This window comes from Pongo abelii, chromosome 10 (assembly GCF_028885655.2).
Source record: "Pongo abelii isolate AG06213 chromosome 10, NHGRI_mPonAbe1-v2.0_pri, whole genome shotgun sequence".
Classification (NCBI taxonomy): domain Eukaryota; kingdom Metazoa; phylum Chordata; class Mammalia; order Primates; family Hominidae; genus Pongo; species Pongo abelii.
This window is the reverse complement of record NC_071995.2, coordinates 55653743-55675701: the sequence shown is the minus strand read 5'-3', so window position 1 is coordinate 55675701 and position 21959 is coordinate 55653743. Positions and strand designations below refer to the sequence as shown.

The 21959-nt window shown below is 56.4% G+C and overlaps 1 protein-coding gene across 4 annotated transcripts; it reads left to right on the top strand.

Moving 5' to 3' along the window:
* Positions 1–1311: 1311 nt before the first annotated feature.
* AGAP2 (ArfGAP with GTPase domain, ankyrin repeat and PH domain 2) lies at positions 1312–21070 on the top strand. Of its 4 annotated transcripts, XM_054527316.2 has the most exons (20): positions 4577–6437; positions 8093–8151; positions 8842–8929; positions 9117–9202; positions 9348–9495; positions 10692–10826; positions 11159–11268; positions 11704–11862; positions 12029–12115; positions 12201–12305; positions 12718–12880; positions 13059–13178; positions 13902–14030; positions 15290–15349; positions 15582–15730; positions 15900–15990; positions 16089–16311; positions 16442–16697; positions 16879–19589; positions 19700–21070. In XM_054527316.2, exons 1-19 carry the CDS (start codon positions 5270–5272, stop codon positions 17119–17121), a joined length of 3579 nt encoding a protein of 1192 aa, XP_054383291.1. In that variant the 5' UTR covers positions 4577–5269; the 3' UTR covers positions 17122–19589; positions 19700–21070. The 4 variants fall into 4 exon arrangements, with proteins under 4 accessions (XP_024112329.1, XP_002823483.1, XP_054383291.1 ...); XM_002823437.5 differs by having other exon boundaries at positions 4506–6437; positions 16879–21070; XM_024256561.3 differs by lacking the exons at positions 4577–6437; positions 15290–15349 and adding an exon at positions 1312–1605 and having other exon boundaries at positions 16879–21069.
* The last annotated feature ends 889 nt before the right edge of the window (positions 21071–21959 follow it).

Genomic DNA, 21959 nt, shown 5'->3' with positions numbered 1-21959 from the left:
CCACCACCACACCCAGCTAAGTTTTTTGTATTTTTAGTAGAGATGGGGTTTTGCCATGTTGGCCAGGCTGGTGGCGAACTCCTGACCTTAGGTGATCTGCCCACCTCAGCCTCCCAAAGTGCTATGATTACAGGCGTCCGGTGGAAACAAAGTAATTAGGTCAAACTACCCACTACCTCCCACCTCCCACCCCCTCACTCCCCACCTCCATCCCCTTCCTACCCCAACTCCCATCTTCATTGTCTCCTTCGGTTCCTCATCTACCTTCTTTTCTTTCAGGTCCTAAATCAAGGGCAAGACAATGATATTAGAAGGGGAACTGGTTGACAAGCATTTTGGTTGTGTGGTGTAGTGAAAGGTGTATCAAAATTATAACCAATCTGGGCTTTATATGCTTGGTAAAAAATAAAAATAAAAATGTAAAAATAAAATCAGAAGACCTAAATCCATGTCTTTGTTTCACCTCTTAATGGCTTCTCTGAGCCTTAGTTTCCTTTTATGCAAATAGGGATAAATAATCCTACTCCTCAGGGCTGTCATGAGGATAGCATATATGAAAGTATGTTGTAAACTATTGTGTTCTAGACATGTTAATTATTATGAAAACGATTGAACATGGAACAGGGTAGTTTTTGCCTTTTTATAGGTTACTTTCCTCCTTCATAACTCATTTTCCCCATAATCACTTGGCCTATTTATTTATTTATTTATTTTTGACATGGAGTTTCGCTGAGTCACCCAGGCTGGAGTGCAGTGGTGTGATCTTGGCTCCCTGCACCCTCCACCTCCTGGGTTCAAGTGATTCTCCTGCCTCAGCCTCCCAAGGTGCTGGGATTACAGGCATGAGGCACCACGCCTGGCCTCACTTGGCCCTTTTAAACAGGAGGTGGCCTCAGTGGGTAGCTGACTGAAAAAGGGTTACATTGTAAGACATAAGGATACAGGGCTCATTGGGATGTGTAGAGAGGGCGATGGGTACAAGTGTATGCTAGAATGCAGGGCTGTGAGGGTAACAGACCAAGTGTGCATGAATTCCTGTGAGAGTTTGAAATCTGCAGGTCATCAAGAGTTTAGGATTGCACCTGGGACCTAGCTTGCCATATTCTCCCAGAACCAACACCCATCTTAATTAGCCACCTCCCACAGGAGGCCCTGGGACACTGTTAAGATCTCTCCATCCACCTGGCTGGGAAATCATAGCAGGGACTGGCTGGCAGGGTTGATGGGCCAACACTAGAGGGGGTGGGAGGTGCAGTAGGTAGTGCTGTCCCAGGCTGTGGGTTTGAAACTCACCAGTCAGGAAGTGAGGTCGACAGACGGAAGGGCGGGCAGGGGCGGGGAGTTCTGGGCACAGCAGAAGGGGCCTTCTGAGGTTTAGGGGCTGTAGGGCCATGGGCCTCAGGGCCAGAGGTGGTTGTTAGCCTGGCAAGACAGGTCTGGGCAACATGCATGCCCAGAGGCAGTTTGTTGTAGCTGCAGTGAGAGCAGAAGTCAGACGACATGAGGTGGCCAAGCAGGCTCTAAACCGCCTCAGGAAGCTGGCAGAGAGGGTGGACGACCCCGAACTCCAGGACAGCATCCAAGCCTCATTGGACAGCATTCGAGGTAAGAGAAAGGTCAGCCCTCAACTTGGGTGTATCGGGGACTAGCAGGTGCACAGAAGGGTTAGCTGTATCATATATCACTTCCCAGTCAGCTACTTCCTAGTCCCCAAGATGGGACTCTGGGGAAGAATACATTTAGGGAGGATGGAAAAAGACATGGGAGGTATCATTCTTTCTCTTTCCCTGCTCTGATCCTTCTCCCAGGAGATCAAAATACAGGTCCCTGTTGAGCTGACCTTCTTGGCAATGAAGAAATGTGTGAGCATGGGGAAGATAGGCTGTGACAGACTCGTGGTAGACTTGGTCCCTGCCTGGGGAGTCCAGAGCAGGAAGCAGTCTGGGGCAGCAGGTTCTGGGACTGGATAATGAGTTCATTCCCAGGACCCACTAAGGATCAGTGACCTCTTGTTCTCCAGCTGTAGAGAGAAACACATGCACAGACGTACACACACACACGCATGCACATTGAAGTACACCATGCAGAGAATCTCAGGCTCGCAAGCGCATACTAACTCTCACACACCATGCTCTGCAGAGCCAAAGTGCAGATAGGTCCCCAGAACTCTTCTTGGTCCCTTCTCCTCCCCTTGCTCCTGTTCCTGTCTTCCCCCCACACACCTTCCGCTCTACCTCCTTAGTGCCATTAGAGCAAGTGATGACAACACAGGGAGGAAGTGCTGCCATGGCAACACCATCCGCCACATCCTCCTGCCCACCCCAGGCTTCAATCCTGTGGTGGAGCCCTGGCAGGAACAGCTTCTCTCCATCCACAAGGCCCTACCACTGAGGAACTGGTGGAACTGGAGGTTGTTCCAGCTCACTGTCATTTCATTCACCTCTGATGTGGCAAAGAGCTAACAAAAGCAGCCTTCTTTGCTCGTGAAAGGTATCTGGTGGAAGCACTTCCTCCATCATATCCTGATCTCTTCCAGCCATTTCAGTCCTCTCCATTGTTACCCATCTACCTGGGTGGGGGTCAAGAGATCATTCCTTCCCTCAAGGACACCTCCTGCCAGACCTCTCTGCGGGTACACCAGAGTATAACTTGGGGAAGGAACAGCTTGCTTTGGATGCCTAGTGGGACGGGCTGATGACCCCCTTCCCATTGTTCTTCGGAGGCTAGTGCCCCTCTCACCTCCTGTCCCACACCCTTTGCCAGGAACTACACCTGAAGCCTCCCCTGACAGCCTTAGTGTTTGGAAAGGCAGACCAAGGGGGAGTGGGCCATGGGGCCTCCTAGGGAGAAACTCTAAGCCCCACCCCTCTCAAAAATAATAATGATAATAATAATAACGGAGAAGAGTGGTTTAGGCCAGGCAGAAAAGCTGTGCTTAGCTCTGGAGAGAGAGGAGGGTGAGGAGGGGTGGAGGCGGAAATCCCTGAGAAAGCTTCACTCCTCATAAGTGATTTGTTTTACTCCTTCTCTAAGAATTAGTATTCTGTTCCCATTGAACATAAAGGAAAACTGAGGCCATCAAAGGAGGGAAGTTTAAGCCAGAGCCAACAATTCTCCTTCACCATCTCCATCAAAAAACACTACTGAAGGGTCTCCTGTCCTGGGGATGGTGTCATCCTGGTTCTGTAGGGAGGGAGGGAGAAGCTGCTGAGCCCCAGGACAGAACATTGGAGGGATTGGGTACAGGCCTCTGGGAGAACAAAGGGCTCCTGGCATCCTGGCTCAGCCCCCCCACCCTCAGCCCCCCACCAGGCCAAGCACGCTGCGGGCTCCTGCCTCCAAGAGCCGCCCACGGCAGCACTTATTATAGTCTCAGCTGCGTCAGGAGGGTGGGACGCCAAATCAGGGGACCGCTGTGACTCCCCAAGTCCCAGGAAGGGGTCTCCAAGGCTGCATAGAGACCTTCCTTCGCCCATCTTACCCCACCCCCAAGGGGTCTCAACCTCTTTTCCACTTTGGCCTAACCACTTTAGGATTCTCACCTGGCTGGAGGATAGACAGCCTTGAACTCCAAGACCCCTAGAGGGGTGGGGGGACATGGAGCAGACGGTTTCCATTCACTTTGCCTGCCTCCTCTTTAATCTTGTGAAAGAATCCCACTCAGCAAACCTCAGGAGACTGAAAGGGAACCCTGAAGAGGCCAGCTCTCACTGCCTCAACTGAAGGGTCCTTATACTTGGGGAGTGAAATCCTCCACCTGTGGGTAACCAGGTGTCAGGGCAGTGCCTCCACTAATTCAGCATCCCCCAGTTGGTCCCCCACCTACCATACACACAGATTCCTCTCTGCTTCTGCCCGCTGTTTCTGAGGCACTCTTGGAGCTACGGTTGCTATGGAGACTGGATGCATTTTGGCATGGGGGGGGGTATCAGTCTAAGACACATCCTTCTCCCTCCTCCTAGAGCTGGAGCCTTTGACTTACCCTGTGGCCTGGGCTCCTCCAGCACTCACATCTCTCCCCTCTCTCCTACCCTGCTAAGTTCCATGTTTGTCCCCATCCCTGGGGAACATTTTCCAAGTTCACTTTGGGACAGTCGAGCTCAAGTCTTGGCCCCGTCAAAGTATTAAATGTGGGGGTGTGAGTGGGAAAGGGAGCTGGGTCATGAGAAAGGGAATGCGTCCAGGTACCTGGGGGAGACAAGAGATCCTGGGGGAAGGGATTTCAGGGTCCCCGCTTTCCCACTTCATCTTCCACAGAATGGCAGTGATTCTGGGTTTGCTCTGTTTACCGCGGCCTGTCCACCCAATAGATCGATTTTCACCCTTATCCCTAAATGCCATACCTCACAATCGCGCTTCCTAACCTTGGTGCGCGAGAGAGGAGGGGGCTAGGTTGTTGGAGGAGGTGAGTCCAAGTCCCAGGAAATCCAGCCCAGGATTTGGGAGAGAAATCCAGTCCTGGATTTTGCACCGCCCTCGCAGACATCGGTGCTGGTGGAGAAAAGGTGGGGGGGAGATAGGGTTGGGGGGCCTGGGGGCCGCCTCCTCCTCAATGTGAGGGGAGCGCCCGGACACAGCGCGCATCCGGACCAAGCCGAGCCCGGGCGAGGCCCCCAGACTCTTCGCCCGGATCTCACGCCCCTCCCCTCCCAGACCCCAGACCCGTGGGTTCCCACCCACCTCCCGTTCCCTCTTTCCTCCCCCGCCGCCTCCTGTATCTCCATCCCCAGCATCCTCCCCGCGCCCCTGCGAATCCCCCGCACGGCCAGCCCCACTAGCTTCCCACCCTCCTCAAGACCCTCTCTCCGACCGCATCCGCGGCCTCTGTCCCTTGAGTCCCAATTCCCCGCCCCTGCCTCCCCCGCACTGGTTCGTTTCCTCTAGCCTCCGGTCCCCTTTGCTGCCCCCTTTTCCTCTCTCTCCCCCATTTGCCCCCACTACTGTCCTCCCCGCCCTCCCCCACCCATCTCAGCGCCCCCACCCAGGCCGGGGTGGACGGTCCGGCGCGCCTCCCTGGAGCAGCACCAAGGTCCCGGGGCTCCAAGAGGGTGGGGGCGCAGGGCGGGGAGCATGGGGAGGGGGCGCCCCATGTGATGGGAGGGGGGCGCAAGCGGAGGCGGCGGAGGCGGCGGCGACAGCGGAGCCGGGCCGGGGGCTCAGCGGGGTCCGGGGGCTGGGGGCAGCGAGCAGGGCGGCCCCATGGCCGGGCCCCCCTGAGGCAGTCCGGGGGAGTCCCCTCCCCTCCCCAGCTCGGGGGTCTCCGGGCCCCATGAGCCGGGGCGCGGGCGCGCTTCAGCGCCGGACAACGACCTACCTCATCTCGCTGACCCTGGTTAAGCTCGAGTCGGTGCCTCCGCCGCCGCCTTCTCCGTCTGCGGCCGCGGCCGGCGCCACCGGTTCCAGAGGCTCCGAGACTGGGGATCCTGGCAGCCCCCGAGGCGCGGAGGAGCCGGGCAAGAAGCGGCACGAACGTCTCTTCCACCGGCAGGATGCGCTGTGGATCAGCACGAGCAGCGCGGGCACCGGGGGCGCGGAGCCCCCAGCCCTGTCCCCGGCTCCGGCCAGTCCGGCCCGCCCAGTCTCCCCCGCTCCCGGCCGCCGCCTCTCCCTCTGGGCCGTCCCTCCGGGACCCCCGCTCTCCGGGGGACTGAGCCCCGACCCCAAGCCTGGGGGCGCCCCCACCTCCTCCCGGCGCCCCCTACTCAGCAGTCCGAGCTGGGGCGGCCCGGAGCCCGAAGGCAGGGCGGGCGGCGGCATCCCTGGCTCATCCTCTCCGCACCCTGGCACCGGCAGTCGGAGGCTCAAGGTGGCGCCTCCTCCGCCGGCTCCCAAGCCTTGCAAGACCGTGACCACGAGTGGAGCCAAAGCCGGCGGGGGCAAGGGCGCGGGTAGCCGCCTGTCATGGCCCGAAAGCGAGGGCAAGCCCAGGGTCAAGGGGTCAAAGAGCAGCGCCGGGACTGGAGCTTCGGCCTCTGCCGCCGCCACCGCCGCCGCCGCCGGGGGAGGGGGCGCTACAGCTTCGACCTCTGGTGGGGTCGGGGCTGGGGCTGGAGCCCGAGGGAAGTTGTCCCCTCGGAAAGGCAAGAGTAAGACCTTGGACAACAGTGACTTGCATCCGGGACCGCCTGCCGGCTCTCCTCCTCCGCTAACCCTCCCACCAACTCCGACTCCAGCCGCTGCTGTCACCGCTGCTTCCGCGCAGCCCCCCGGGCCTGCACCTCCAATCACTCTGGAGCCTCCAGCTCCGGGGCTGAAACGGGGCCGGGAGGGGGGCCGAGCATCCACTCGTGACCGCAAGATGCTCAAGTTTATCAGCGGCATCTTCACCAAGAGCACAGGAGGGCCTCCTGGCTCCGGGCCCCTTCCCGGACCCCCCAGCCTGTCTTCTGGCAGCGGGTCCAGGGAGCTGCTGGGCGCCGAGCTCCGCGCTTCCCCTAGTGAGTTGAGTCAGGGCTTGAGAACAGGGAGGGAAGGGTACCTGCAATGTTCAGCTTGGGGTGGAGGAGCGAGGTCCAGGAAACTAGGGAAGCTTTTCTCTGGGGTGGGCGGATGAACCAAGCTCACTCCTCTGCCAAGGATTGAGGCAAAGAATAGGAGTCCTGAAGCGGGGTGAGTAGCTACATTGTGCGACAGGAGAAATGACTTGATTTCGGAGGGACTCAGAGAGCCTCAGAGCTTTCTGGGAAAATAATGTCCTTGATCAGTGTGACTAGAAAATTGCTCCCAGAGAAGCCCAGGACCCCACTTCCAGCCTCAGCTGAACTCTGGGAGCATGGAAACGGGGCTTTGCCGTGTTTAGAGCGATGTTGAAGGTGAAGGGGATGAGGAAGCCTCAGTTTCCCCTGAGCACTTGGGACAGGTGGTATGACTGTGACCTTGCAGGCAGCTTCTCGCCAGGGACCACTCGTCCCCTGGGCTGAGAGCAGGCTAGTGATGTTTTTCGTGCGGTGAAGGCGGATTGGGCGGTACGCGAGTGCGCGGGGGCCGGAACGTGCAGAATATTTAAATGTGAAGCGAGAGGGGGCGGATAGGAAGCCTCACTTCCCCCACTGCCCACCCCCTCCCCAGAGCCGCATTGAAACCCACCCGGGGCTGACCCTGGAGTGAGTCAGGTGGGGCGGAACTGCTGTAAAGGCAATCCGTACCCCGGGAGATTTGGGAGGCGGTACGGGGAAGGTAGTGTTTTTTACGGGGGCAGGGTGTCTATTATTATTACTATTTTCCTACTGGAGGAGATAGGCAGGAGACTCTTGGTTCGGCTCACACTCCCGGGAGAGGAGGCGGGTCCGGGAGCGGAGGCGGCCCCCGGGGTTTGGCTCCGGAGCTGGTGGGAGCAGATGGCTCCGGATCCCAGAGTTCCCGCCGCAGCTGCGGCGCCCCGGGAACGTCCGGCCGGTGTCAGGCGCGGGGGCTGGACCCGGCGGGCGGAAGGAGCATCCTTTCCCCCAGGCCTGTGGCTTCTCTCGGCCAGGCGATGGAGCCCTTCCCCACAGTTCTTTTGGAGGGCGTTTGTCGGGAGAGTGTGGGAGAGGGAGGCATAGGAAAATCCTAGCTCTTTCCCTTGGGCTGTGGGGAGGGGTCCAGGGCCACGGTACCGTTGACCTTGAAGAAGGGGAGGGACACCCCTCACCTCAGTTTCTCTCCTGTGGAATGGAGGTTGGGGAAGACACACTCTCTTCTATGTTTCAGCACCTCCTCCCGGGGTCTGCCCTGGGAACCAGTGGGTTAGGGAGGAGCTCCTCTTCTATCCTTTTTCCAGAGGGAAGAACCCGCCACTGTCAGAGCCGTGGTCTCCCTGTCTGGGGCCGGGACCCGCGTTTGGGGATGTGCTTTAAGGGAGATGCCAACTGAAGTATTTTTGTCTTGCTAGCTCCGTTGCTAAGCAACCACTGAGCGGCAGCAACAGCTGGGGGAGAGCGGCTGGGATGGGAGGCCTGGGGACCACCCTCAAACCTGTCTGTTCCACACACCTCTCCAGTGCAGGCAGGGTTCGGGGGGTTTGGAAAGCTGCAGAGGGAGGAGGGGTGGCTCAGTGTTGGGGGTCCTCCTGAGCCAAGAGCCTCCCCTCTTAACTGCCCTTCTCCCGTTACAGAGGCTGTGATCAATAGCCAGGAATGGACTTTGAGCCGCTCCATTCCTGAACTGCGCCTGGTAGGTAACCCAGTCCCCTTGCTATAGGGAAGGCTGACCTCCCACCCACTGCACTCTTAGCTCTCTCCCTTCACCTCTCCTTCTCTCTCTCGCTCTCTCTTTGGGAATAGGGAATCGTTTTCCAGTTCTCGTGAGAGCCTACCTTCATAGCACGAACATGGGGTTTTCTACATCCTCCTCACAAGTTTTTCCTATCTAGTCCTTACGCACCCATCCCCTTTTTCCTGTTTGTCCATGGTCCTCCTCCAGGCTTCTCATTTCTGGTATCTACCCTTTGGCCTCCATGTTGTATTGCCTAGAATTGGGTAAAGTTTTCCAACTAGTGCCTAGAGCTGTGACATGCTACAAACACACACACACAGAGACACACACACACACAACATATCTAGTATGTTTTCTAAACAACCCAACACAAAAAAAAGCTGGTACTGAATTGCTGACATTCTTCAGCTCGTGCTCCACTTTGAGCTTGGGATCATTTCTTACCACACTCATGCCCCGATCCTCCCAACTGCTCCGATTCCTCCAGCTGCTCTGATCCTCCCAACTGCTCTCTCTGGAATGACTGTCATCCAGGCCCTGTAGGGTCCTGCTTGGATGACTTATCTCTGGGTTTTCTGGAGTGTCCAGACCCATGCATCCTGCCTTCTCTTATATCGCACAATTTCTGCTCCACAACCTTGCCCTCAGGGTGTGCTGGGCGACGCCAGGAGTGGGAAGTCATCGCTCATCCACCGATTCCTGACTGGCTCATACCAGGTGCTGGAGAAGACAGAGAGTGAGTTCTCAAGAGCCATAGTAAGCTAACCATTGGGGTCAGGGATCCAGGAGTGAGATCAATGATGAGGCAGGTATGGAGACCAGCGGGGAAGGATGAGGCCATAATAGCAAAAGCACTGGGAGCATGGGGAGGTTTGGTGACCTGTCACCTCTGACCTGTTACCCGTTCCAACTCTTCTGGACAGGTGAGCAGTACAAGAAAGAGATGTTGGTGGATGGGCAGACACATCTGGTGCTAATCCGAGAGGAAGCTGGGGCACCTGATGCCAAGGTGAGGGTGGAGGTGGTGGGGGACAGGCCGGCTGGGGTCAGCACTGGCCAAAGGAGAGGGCTCTGGTTTCCCAGGTCTCCATCTGGATTGGGTCCAGAGGAGTAGACCTGTCTGACTTTCCATTTGCTCCCTCACTCCCCGCAAGTTCTCAGGCTGGGCAGATGCTGTGATCTTCGTCTTCAGCCTGGAGGATGAGAACAGTTTCCAGGCTGTGAGCCGTCTCCATGGGCAGCTGAGTTCCCTTCGGGGGGAGGGACGAGGAGGCCTGGCCTTGGCACTGGTGGGGACACAAGGTAAGGAGGGGTTAGGAAAGCACTGCTTTCAAGGGAGGCCCTGAGGAGGCTACTGGGATATTGCCCAACATGGGTGAGAACTTGGTAAGGTGTGGAAGTGGCCACTTGGATTACAGTACCCTTCTGGAGGGAGCCTGGTCTCCAAATAAGGGAGTCATGAAACCAAACAATAACTTCCCAAGGTCTGAGCAGAGAACAGGGGCTCTCCAGGGAGGAAAGGACAGCTATAGTAGCCATCTCCTTGCCTCTCCTGAAATGTCACCTACCTTGTGTTCTGACACTGCCATTTCCCAGTGCCACCATCATAGGACACAGAAAATCTCAAGTCCTAGTGTGGATAGGAAACCTTTTCCATCTTCCTTTTTGCGACAGCTGGGTCAGGCTGACACCTTTTAAAGGAACTTATCCAAAAACAAAGTGAAAACACAAAGGAAATGATGATGAAAAGAAGAGAGCAGAAAACCTTTTAGTTCTCAAAGAAGTGACTCAGAGGCTCCTAGACTCTGCCAGGGCCAGAAAATGCTTTTCTGCACTCCCCTGTGTCGAGCTGGTGGGACTTGGTCTGGATGCCTGTTCTGCTGGTGCCTATCTCCACCTGTTGCTTGCATCCTGGTTTCTTGCTGCAGAGTGGGCAGTCCAGCCATGACCCATGGGCACCCAACCTTTTCCTAGTTCACAAGCCAGTGTCCTCCCACCAGTTCAGGGTTCGATGGATTTGCAGGGCAGGGTGGTTATCGCTCGCGCCTGGGTCTCAGCTATGTAGACCTTGTCAGGAAGCACCACTCAGCAGCTCTGGAGTATTCTTTGAGGACACACACACACACACACACACACACACACACACACACACACACACACACACACACACACACACACACACACACACACACACACACACACACACACACACACACACACACACACACACACACACACACACACACACACACACACACACACACACACACACACACAGCTCACCCAGCCTATTCATACACAGCTAGGTGTGTGAACTGGTCCCAGTACTCAGAAAGGGCTTAGGTACTCCCATTGCACCTGGTCACAGAAAAGATGATCTCTCACACCCCATCCCCAGTGGACCCAGCCTGAGGGCCCAGCGCAAGGATAAGGGAATTGTGAAAAATCGAACAAGGTGGGGCTCCTTGTTCAATCCTGCCCCTTTCCTGTCCCCTCAGACAGGATCAGTGCTTCCTCCCCTCGGGTGGTGGGAGATGCTCGTGCCAGAGCTCTGTGTGCGGACATGAAACGCTGCAGCTACTATGAGACTTGTGCAACCTATGGGCTCAATGTGGATCGGGTCTTCCAGGAGGGTGAGTGTAGTGATCTCCAGCATATGTGGGAAGCCAGAGCAAGGGGCCTGGGATGTACTCAGAGGTCAGGCATCCAGGCCTCTCTCTGTGAGTGACAGGAAATTAGCCTTTGTGGGAGGGAGGAGAGATCAGGGAGGCCAGAGCAGGTTTGCTTAATAGTCGCAAGGTCTTTCTGGGCTGGAGGAGCTGTCAAGGCCACAGGTGGCATGGAGGCCACAGTGACAAGGAAGTTGGGTCCTGTGTTGTCTACTGGGAATTTCTCAAAGCTGGGCATGGAAGGATGGTCTTGGGTATCTGGCCTGCTCACACCTCCTTCCCTCAACTCCCCTCAGTGGCCCAGAAGGTGGTGACCTTGCGCAAGCAGCAACAGCTTCTGGCTGCCTGCAAGTCCCTGCCCAGCTCCCCAAGCCACTCAGCTGCATCCACTCCGGTAGCTGGCCAGGTGAGTTGGGGTTTCAGAGTCTGCAGAGGGGCCGGTAAGATGCAGAGGGGCTGGGGATCCTAGGACAGGTACAGAGTACCCAAGGAGGTTCGGGGAGTGGGGAAACAGATGGAAATGGCAGTGAAACTATTGGCAGAAAGTGCATTGGACTGGAAATCAACCAGATTTGAGACATCATTTGCAGTGTCCTTAAGCAACTCACCTAACCTCCCAAGGCTATCAGGAAGATTGTATGACACAATACTTGTGAATCAACCTTTACAACATTTAAAGCATTGTCACAATGTTAGTGAGGATCTTAAAAATTATTAATGACAACATAAATAAATGGTGAGGTGATCAAGGAATGTCTCAAATTCCCCATAACGAGATATGAGTGTAGCTTGGTGGAGTAGGGGGCATGTCAGCTCTGCTGACTCTTCCATATGCGCCCAGGCTAGTAACGGGGGCCACACTAGCGACTACTCTTCTTCCCTCCCGTCCTCACCGAACGTTGGTCACCGGGAGCTCCGAGCTGAGGCAGCTGCAGTGGCTGGATTGAGCACCCCAGGGTCCCTGCACCGGGCAGCCAAGCGCAGGACCAGCCTTTTCGCGGTACTGGACATGGACATGCTGACCCCCATCCTCCTGTCCCCCATGACCTGCCCATCTTCCCTAGTCCCTAGATGACTCTGTTGGGCCCTTCTTCATCTATCTTCCCTATCGTCACATCAGTGTATCCCTCTATCCATCCTCAAACTGATTCCAATAACCATTCCAGAATCGTCGGGGTAGTGACTCCGAGAAACGGAGCTTGGATAGTCGGGGAGAGACAACAGGGAGTGGGCGAGCCATCCCCATCAAACAGGTGAGTGATCCAGGGGCTGGGGCAGGCTGGGGGCAGCTGGTCTTAGTTGGCTTTTTGCCCACATGTGTCTTTCCCCTTTCTCCAGAGCTTCCTACTAAAACGAAGTGGCAATTCCTTGAACAAAGAATGGAAGAAGAAATATGTAACCCTGTCCAGTAATGGCTTTCTACTCTACCACCCCAGTATTAACGTGAGTGGCAGAGACTGGGCCACGTTGGCCAGCTTTGGATTTCCCTCAAGCTCTACCTGTCTGTGCCTCTGACAAAGCACTAACCTCATTTCTAGGAAGTGCTAGTCCTGTTCTCTTAAGTTTAGCAGGCATGTGTTAAGAGCCCACCATGTGCCCATGCCAGGAATGTAAAGGTAAATACGTTGCCCCAGGAACTTGCAGTCTAGTGGGAGAGCACCCAGGAAGGGAATGCTTTCTGGAGGAGACAATGCTGGGCCAAGTCTGATGGGCCCATCCCCTAGATGCTCATCACAACCCATTTGGCCCCCAAGACCCCCTCCCCAGTCCCTCTCTATTCTGTACCATATTGACTGCTTCCCAGCATACCAAGGACCCCAACCTTCCCTACATTCTCCGCCCTGTACCCCTCCAGGATTACATCCACAGTACCCATGGCAAGGAGATGGACTTGCTGCGAACAACAGTCAAAGTCCCGGGCAAGCGGCCCCCGAGGGCCATCTCTGCCTTTGGCCCCTCAGCCAGCATCAATGGGCTCGTAAAGGACATGAGCACTGTCCAGATGGGTGAAGGCCTGGGTGAGTAAGGTTTATGACATAGGAGCAGGAGAGGGACCAGGTATGGGGAAAAGGAGGAGTAAGAGGGAAGAGGGGGCTGGCACTGGGCGAGTAGGAAGCTGGGTGATAAAGAGGGACCACATAAGGAATGGGGCCAGAAGAAAGAGAGGCTCACTGAGGTTTCATCTTCTTCCGACAGAAGCCACTACTCCCATGCCAAGCCCTAGCCCCAGCCCCAGTTCCCTGCAGCCACCACCAGATCAGACATCCAAACACCTGCTGAAGCCAGACCGGAATTTGGCCCGAGCCCTCAGCACGGGTCAGTGGGGATGACCTTCCATCTGCTGTCTTCCACACCCAAATAGGATGGGTGTGGGAAATGAATATGGGGTGAAGGCTTGGAGGCTGGAATAAATGCATGAGTGAACACATGGAGCCCCACACATGAATAAGTTCAATCATACCATGTCTATCATAATGGTTAAGACAAGTGGACTCTAACGTCTACTGCCTGAGCTTGAATCCTGGCTTGCCACATGGGCAAGTTACTTGACCTCTCCATGCCTCAGTTTCCTCATCTGTAACATGGAGATAATAGTTTCTACCTCAGAGGGTTGCTTTGAGGTTCAAACTGAGAATATTGTCTAGTACATAGTCAGCCATGTTTGACATGTTTGAAAAAAATATATATATATATAGTATGCAAATAACATTGTAAACAAATGATCCTCACAACAGTTTTGTCAGGTCAAGATTATTATCCCTATTTCAGAGATAAAGAAACTGAGGCTCAGACGATTAAGTGCCTTGCTCAAGGTCTTAAGGCCAGTAAGTGGCAGAACCAGGATCTGAGTGCAGGACTGACTCTAAACCTCTCATCTCCCTGCATCCCCAGGAATGATCAAGGGGGAATTCCTGGAGAGGGACAGTTGGGGAGGGGTGCCCTAAAATGCCAAAGCTAGTTCAGGGAATGAGACAGGCTATCAAGAAATCAGGAAATTGTGGAGGGGGCTACTGAGGCAGCTGTGTCTTCCTCCCTAAGACTGTACCCCATCTGGAGACCTGAGCCCCCTGAGTCGGGAACCCCCTCCTTCTCCCATGGTGAAGAAGCAGAGGAGGAAAAAATTGACAACGCCATCCAAGACTGAAGGCTCGGCTGGGCAGGCTGAAGGTGAGGCTCTGGCAGGCACTTCCACTCCCACCCAGAACCCTCATCCCCAACATCAGCTCCCCGGCCTAACTCCTGCAGCAGGAGGAAAAGTGCCTCAGCTGAGTGCTTGACTACCATTACCACTGCATACAACTTAGTGAAAGAGTGGATGGACATCCCCCAGCCCCTGTCCTTCTTTCCTTGTTCCCCAGCTAATTCCGTTCCCCAGCCCCTGTTCTCAACGATGTCCATGTTTATAGTTCCTGCTCCCTCTCCTAATGACGTTCTAGTTCCTCTTCCTTCCCTCAACTCCACTTACCACCCCAGCCCCTAAACCCGGCAGCCCCCCCGATCCCCAGTGACTCAGCCCCTTATCTCTGCATCTCCCACTGATCCCCCAGATCCTGGATTCTGTGACCACCCAGCCCGTTCTCCCAATAACTTTCTCTCTTTCTTTTTTTCTTTTTTTCTTTTTTTTTTTTTTGAGATGGAGTCTCACTCTGTCACCCAGGCTGGAGTACAGTGGCGCGATCTCGGCTCACTGCAAGCTCTGCCTCCCGGGTTCACGCCATTCTCCTGCCTCAGCCTTCCAAGTAGCTGGGACTACAGGCACTCGTCACCATGCCCAGCTAATTTTTTGTATTTTTTAGTAGAGACGGGGTTTCACCGTGTTAGCCAGGATGGTCTTGATCTCCTGACCTCGTGATCTGCCCGCCTCGGCCTCCCAAAGTGCTGGGATTACAGGCGGTGGGGATTACAGGCGTGAGTCACCATGCCCGGCCTTCTCCCGATAACTTTCTATTGCCAAGTGCTCCCCAACAGCCCTTGACCTTAGTGATCCCCATTCTTGTCCCTCAGTGATTCCCCGCACCCCCACCGCCACCAGTCCCAGGGCCCTCTCATCTCAGCCCTGCGCCCCAGCTTCTGTCCCCTTCCCCCGTGTTCACTCAGATCCTGACCCTCCCTTCTTCTCCCAGAGGCCCAGCTCCTGGCTGGTCTTGATAACCCATCCCTGCTGCCCCTGCTCTCTGCCGGGTGCTCAGACCCAGGTTCCAGATCTGCCTACTCTCATGGCTCTTGGCTTCTGCTCCACTCTGCTCTGGGGCCACTGACTTTAGTTCTGCTTTCTCTCCCCATCTGTCTGTCCTGCTTTGTCTCTGGCACTCTGTCACTCTCTCTCTCCATCTCTCCATCTACCTGTCTTTTTCTCCTTCTTTCTTGGTCTCTCTTTCTCTGTTCTGCTCTCCATTCTATCTATCTTCTTTGCTTCGGGAAACCAGCCAAGCGCAAAATGTGGAAACTAAAATCCTTTGGTAGTTTAAGAAATATTTATAAAGCAGGTAACAAGTGGGGAGCCGGGAGGGGTGCTCAGCTGGGGTGCAGAAGGGTGGGGGTGCCCCCACCTTCCCCTGCATGTGCTCGGGCTTCCTGCTGCCCCCCACCCTCTGCTTCCCCTACCCCCACTGCCCCACTCCCAGGGGCTCCGGATGGACATCAGGGAGGACGGACTTGGGGAAGGCAGCCCCTGCTTGAACTCTGTCCCTTAATGACCCCATCCCATCCCCCACTCAGAGGAAAACTTTGAGTTCCTGATCGTGTCCAGCACGGGTCAGACGTGGCACTTTGAGGCAGCCAGTTTTGAGGAGCGGGATGCCTGGGTCCAGGCCATCGAGAGTCAGATCCTAGCCAGTCTTCAATGCTGTGAGAGCAGCAAGGTCAAGGTAAGAGTCTGAGGTGGGGTGGAGGACTGGCCGCAGGAACTGACCCTGGTGCTGACGGCCATTGGCAACGACACGGCCCGCCGAAGTCGTGTAAGAGGAGAGCAGAGGTGTCTGAGAAGGAGGTGGGGCTTGGAGGCAGAGTCAGTGCCAACCCAAACCCTCTCTGCAGCTGCGCACAGACAGCCAAAGCGAGGCCGTGGCCATCCAGGCGATCCGGAACGCCAAGGGGAATTCAATCTGCGTGGACTGCGGGGCCCCCAGTGAGTGCCAGGAGGCAGCGAAGGGGCTAGGGAGTGTGGTGAATGCCGGGGTGCCTGTGCTGCCCGGCTGGGAGCCGACCTCTACGCTCCGTCCGCAGACCCCACGTGGGCTAGCTTGAACCTGGGCGCCCTCATCTGCATCGAGTGTTCTGGCATCCACCGCAACCTGGGCACACACCTGTCCCGCGTCCGCTCGCTGGACTTGGACGACTGGCCACGGGAGCTGACCCTGGTGCTGACAGCTATTGGCAACGACACGGCCAACCGCGTGTGGGAAAGCGACACGCGAGGCCGTGCCAAGCCTACGCGGGACTCTTCGCGGTAAGCGTGAGGGAACAGAGGGAGGGGAGGGTTGCTGAGGGTGTGCGAACCTGAGACAGTCCCGTGGGTAGGGGCAGAGGTCCTGGCTGGGAGTCCCTAGAGCCTTTTCCGTTGATCCCTGGTCTTGCAGGGAGGAGCGCGAGTCGTGGATTCGCTCCAAGTACGAGCAGCTGCTGTTCCTGGCGCCGCTGAGCACCACGGAGGAGCCGCTGGGCCGCCAGCTGTGGGCCGCCGTGCAGGCCCAGGACGTGGCCACTGTTCTTCTGCTTTTGGCCCATGCGCGACACGGGCCGCTCGACACCAGCGTAGAGGACCCACAGCTGCGCTCCCCACTCCACCTGGCGGCCGAGCTCGCCCACGTCGTCATCACGCAACTGCTGCTGTGGGTACGTGAGCTGGGGGGGGAGGAAAGGGGGTCTTTGAGGCTTTATCTCGGAAAACGCCTGGCGCGGGAAAGCCCGAAATTCCCAGAGGGACCCCGGAAGTAGGCTTGGCCATGTGGGGGAGGCGGCGCCGGGTGTGGGCGCCCTGGGGACGCGCGGTCACGCGGCCGTTTCCGCCCTCTAGTACGGCGCGGACGTGGCGGCCCGTGACGCCCAGGGCCGCACGGCGCTGTTCTACGCCCGCCAGGCTGGAAGCCAGCTGTGCGCCGACATCCTTCTCCAGCACGGCTGCCCAGGTGAGGGCGGCAGCGCGGCCACCACGCCCAGCGCGGCCACCACGCCCAGCATCACCGCCACGCCCAGCCCCCGCCGCCGGAGCAGCGCCGCTAGCGTGGGCCGCGCCGACGCCCCGGTTGCGCTGGTATAGTTGCCCAGCTGGAGAGACACCCCCATCCCCACGCGGGCCGGGCACGACCACACCGGGCGGACCGCTGGACAGACGCACCCACTTACCTCTCCGATCCGCACCCCGCCCCACGGGAGCACTTCCTACCCCTACGAGGGCACAGCCCCCACGCCTTCCAGAAGACACAAACTCACCTCCCTCTCCCCAACGAGGCATGGAGACCCCAGCTCAACACCCCCCCTCTCCACTGTTTCCACACTTGGATTGCTCTGGGTCTACCCGCTCGGGGTTCGCGGAAGGGGACGCCCTCCGCGGTACGGGCTCCTAGGCGCTTGGACATGCCCGCTTGTGCCCCCTAGGGGCGGAAAGAAGACCCGGTCCTGCCCGAGCTCAACAATCCCAGGGCGGGAGCCCATACCCAGGCTGGCTCCTGGGGCGACGCCACGCCAGAGGGAGGGTTTAGTACGTGGGAGGGCTAGCCCCGGGACTTGGGGCCAATACGGAAACCCTACCCCTTCCACGCTCATCTCACTGCCCAGTGAAGGGGGCAAGGGCAGCGAGGGGCAGGACCCCTGCTGCTCATGGGGGTGGGGGGTTCCCAACCCTTTCCGTGAAAGGGACCGTGAGTAGTGGAAACCAGGACGTCCCCTACACCTACCCATGGGTGGATAGAGTCCGGGGGGGAGCCAAGAGCCTGGGTCCCTCCTACTACTATCTTGGGAGGGAGAAGGGATGGAGCAGGAGCGGGCTAAGAGGGCTGCGGGGGCCTTGTAATTTATTGCTTTGTTCCCCAACATGGGGGTGGGGGCGGGCAGGGGCGTGGGGAGGGCGTTTTGGGGTAGGGGAAGCCCAGGGTGGGCAGGGGGTGGGGTGGGGCGGGGGTGCTCTCGGGTTGTGAGTGTCTGTGACCGTGACTGCGTACCTGTGACTGTGCAGCGCCCGTGGTGATCTGGGGTAGGGGGCACCCCTACAGTGGGACCCCTCCCCCATTATTCTTTCTGTCCAGCCCCTCCCTCCCACTGGAGCAGCTCCAGAGCCATTCCTCACCCCCGTGACCTCTCCCAGCCAGGGCTGAGAGGATTCGAGGTGGCTGGGAGGGTTTCCAGGCCCCCTGCCCCTTCCCCACAAAGTGGGTGATAGGGCGGGCTTACCTGGCCCAGCCCTGCCTCCCTCAGCCAACCCAGCCCTTGGGCTGTCTGTGTCAGTGGTTTCCGGTCTTTTTTTTTTTTTTCTGGCTAAAATAGTTTGCAAAGGACCAGGTAATTGGGGAGGGGAGAGAGGTGGGGGCAAGGGGGAAATGCCCCCCCATCTCCTTGGAGGCAGTGGTGTGAATCTTCTTCAACAGCAATTAAAGAGGAAGTGATTTTGTCTAGGGGGTGAGCTGCTGGTCTGTTCTTGGAGGCAGGTCAGGGCATGGCCTTGGTCAAGATGGGGTACTGGGGTGGGACAGGGACAAGCAGAGGTGCCTCCCACTGGGGCTGGTGGCAGGACAGTACCCATGGGCATGGAGGTGGTTCCATCATGTACAACAGTTCTGGGTTCATGTAGTGGAGGACGTGGGCAGGTTGGAGTCAGTTGGGACCCTGAGAGCAGAGAAGGCACTGACTCTTAAGATGATGCCAGTCCTGGGAGAGTTGGGATATGGTACTTAGAGGAGAGGACAGGCCCATGGAGAGGGGTGAGAAGATGGGACAGCTTTGGTTAAGAGCAGGAACTTTGGAGACAGATCTGATTTTGAAACCTGCCCCTCCACTGCACAGCTAGGGGACCTTGGTGGCATCTGTTTATCTGTATTCTGAACAGTATCTGTTCAGAGGGCACCTGAAAGGCGCTCCAGCTCTGAGGAGGGCGGCCCCGGGCCAGCCTGCTCCCCATGAGCACTAGGTACCAGAGTAGAACATAGAGTAAGGGTTCCTCCCCTCGCCCCGTCGGGGTGTTCCAGAGGGAAGGGGTGGGAGACCCGGGAAAGATTTCCCAGCTAGCTGCAGAGGTCCCTGGTGTCCACAAACTCAGTGTCAGCTGATGCAGGCATTTATCCACCTCCGTGCCATCAAAGGGACCACCAAGGCCACAGTGGCCTGAAGCCAGTGCTGCCTCCACGAGCTGCAGTGCCGCTAGGTTCAGCACATAGCCAATCTTACCATTTCTCGAGGGCAGCTGAAAGTGTTTACTCAGGTAGAGGGGCTGGACAGGGTAGGGTTGGGTCAGCAGCCATTGCAGGTTGGGCACAGCCACGTGTTGTTGTCTACCTTGAGGAGTTAGTTGGTAGCATCTTTGGGTAGAATTGCTTCTGACCCTTGGTGCCCACCAGCCCCAAGATGTTCAGCTGCAAGTGTGCCACTGAACTGAGGACATAGCACCAGACCTGAATCCAGTTCACATGGAGGCTGCGGCTCTGCAGGGTCCTAGGCTGTGACCACCCAGCACAGCGGCGTGACCCAGGAAAGGTGGATTCAACAGTGCATGTGCAGTGACAAGTACAGAAGCAGGTGTGTGGTCTGGGCAAAGCAAGAAGAGGCGGGAGGTAGCAAAGAAGATTGGACTGGAGGACCTGGCCATTCCCCCTTCACCTCCAAGACCCTGGACTCTCTTATTTCAGCTCCACTCCTTCCTCGTGACCAAAGTTTGCTCCCTTCTTCAGAAGTTTGGGAGTGTGAGAGAATATGGTGAGGAAATAAGGACCCTGGAGAGAATGAAATTGCCTGCAAAGAGCAAGTGGGAAGTTCCTTTCATTTCCAGCCAGTGAAAAATGGTCAAGGTGTCAGCAAACCTCACAACAAATCCCAACACCAAGTAATCCACTTGCCTCTTGTCTTAATGGGGAGTATCTTTGGTCTTGTGGGGGAGATGTAAAGGGCAGTAGTGGATGGAATGACAAAATATCAAGCCCTCCAGGTTATGACAAAATAGGAGCCCAGAAGGGGACTCCCTGGGTGGGTGGAGAGCTGCTGCCCCTTTGTGCCCATGCCCCCTTCGCCGCTCGCCCTGGGCTGCCTTGCTTGGATGCCCTGCCATGCAGGATGCCCTGTTGCCATCCGCCAGCCCTCCCTGCAGCCCTGCTGGCTGCCATCTGCCACAGCCTGCTCCTCTCCTTTTGTTTGTCTTAGCACAGCTGGGGCAGACCGACCTTCACCATGGGAGTGCTGCCAAAAGCCAAAGGAAAGGAATTTTGATTGAAAGTACAAAATGATTAACAGTGAGATTTCCAGAACTCTGCTTTCTGGTGATGCTGAGACTCTATCCCCAGCAAATCAAAGCACAGCCCTCCTGCCCCAGCCCCTTCCCATTCTAAGCTTCTGATCAGCTTTGGGGACTCCTTCTGAGACTCTTGCCTCCAAGTAACCCAGTCTTTTCAGAAAGCTAGTGAGCACTTACTTGGGGCCGGCCAGGTTCTGTGCTAAAAGCAGGACATACACTATATCTCTATCTCATTCAATCCTCACAACCATCTTAAAAAGCCAGTACTGTTGTCCACAATTTACCAACGAGGAAACAGCATTTAGAAAGTTAAGTGACTTGTTCAAGGGTACGCTGGTGGGAGATGAGGGGTGCGGTCTGGGAGCAGCATTCTGACTACTGCTGCCCTCAAGGCAGTGTCTAAGCTCTTGTCCAGCTGGAGCATCCCTCCCTCAGGGGGCACAGATGGACCAGAGGAAGCAGGGTTTTCTAAGTCTACCTATTTACACTTCAAAACAAAACGTTAAGCATAGCATGCACAGTAAGCACTAGTCCACATTCAGCAAGAGCTTCCTTCAACAGTTGAATCCTTCACTCTCCATTTATAGACACGTGGGAGTTCTGGGCCCTCTATCCCTTTTTTTATTTGAGACAGTCTCACTCTGTCACCCAGGTTGGAGTGCAGTGGCGTGATCTCAGCTCACCGCAACCTCTGCCTCCCGGGTTCAAGCGATTCTCCTGCCTCAGCCTCCCATGTAGCTGGGATTATGGGCGCCCACCACCACACTCAGCTAATTTTTTGTATTTAATTTTTTGTATTTTTAGTAGAGATGGGGTTTCACCATGTTGGCCAGGCTGGTCTCGAACTCCTGGCCTCAAGTGATCCGCCCGCCTCAGCCTCCCAAAGTACTGGGATTACAGGACTCTACCTCAGAGTCCTCTGCACTCAAAATTAGCAGAGCATGGTGGTGCATGCCTGTAATTCCAGTCACTGGGAGGCTGAGGCAGAATTGCTTGAACCTGGGACGCACAGGTTGCAGTGAGCTGAGATCGGGCCACTGCACTCCAGCCTGGGCAACAGAGTGAGACTCTTGCCTCGAAACAAAACAAAACAAAACAAACAAAAAAAAAATCAGAGTCCTCTGCACTGGGAGGAGGCATGTGGGGGGACCCGTGCCTGCACGTGATAGTGAAGAAGAGAAGGAGACACCAGGCCCACGTACCCTTGGCATACTAAGAAACTGGCATGTGTGGGCAGCAGCCCTCTCTCTGGGCATGCCCAAAGGTGGAGGTCTTTTTGGAAAATGTTGAAAGGACAGGTGGGTAGAAGTGTGGGTGACAAATGGAATCTGGAGCATGCTATGGGAGAGACCGTAGCAGAAGGAAGATCCCCGCTGGTGGGAACTCCATGGTGTGCATTTTGGCTTTCAGGGTATAAAGGGGGAAACAATAGGGAAAGACTTGGTGCAAAAGAAGGGAAGGAACAGAAACAGACAGATGAGAAAAGGAAGATGACAGTATTGCAAGTGTTTCTTTCAATCCTTGCCAGGCCAGGCTTCGCTTAGCTACCCCGGTCTCTTCCTGCATACCCCAGCCCCCATTTATAGTACCTGGGGAATGGGGAGCAAAGAACAGGATCAGAGCATGATCTGAAAAGAACACTGAGCCTCCTCCCTGCTGGA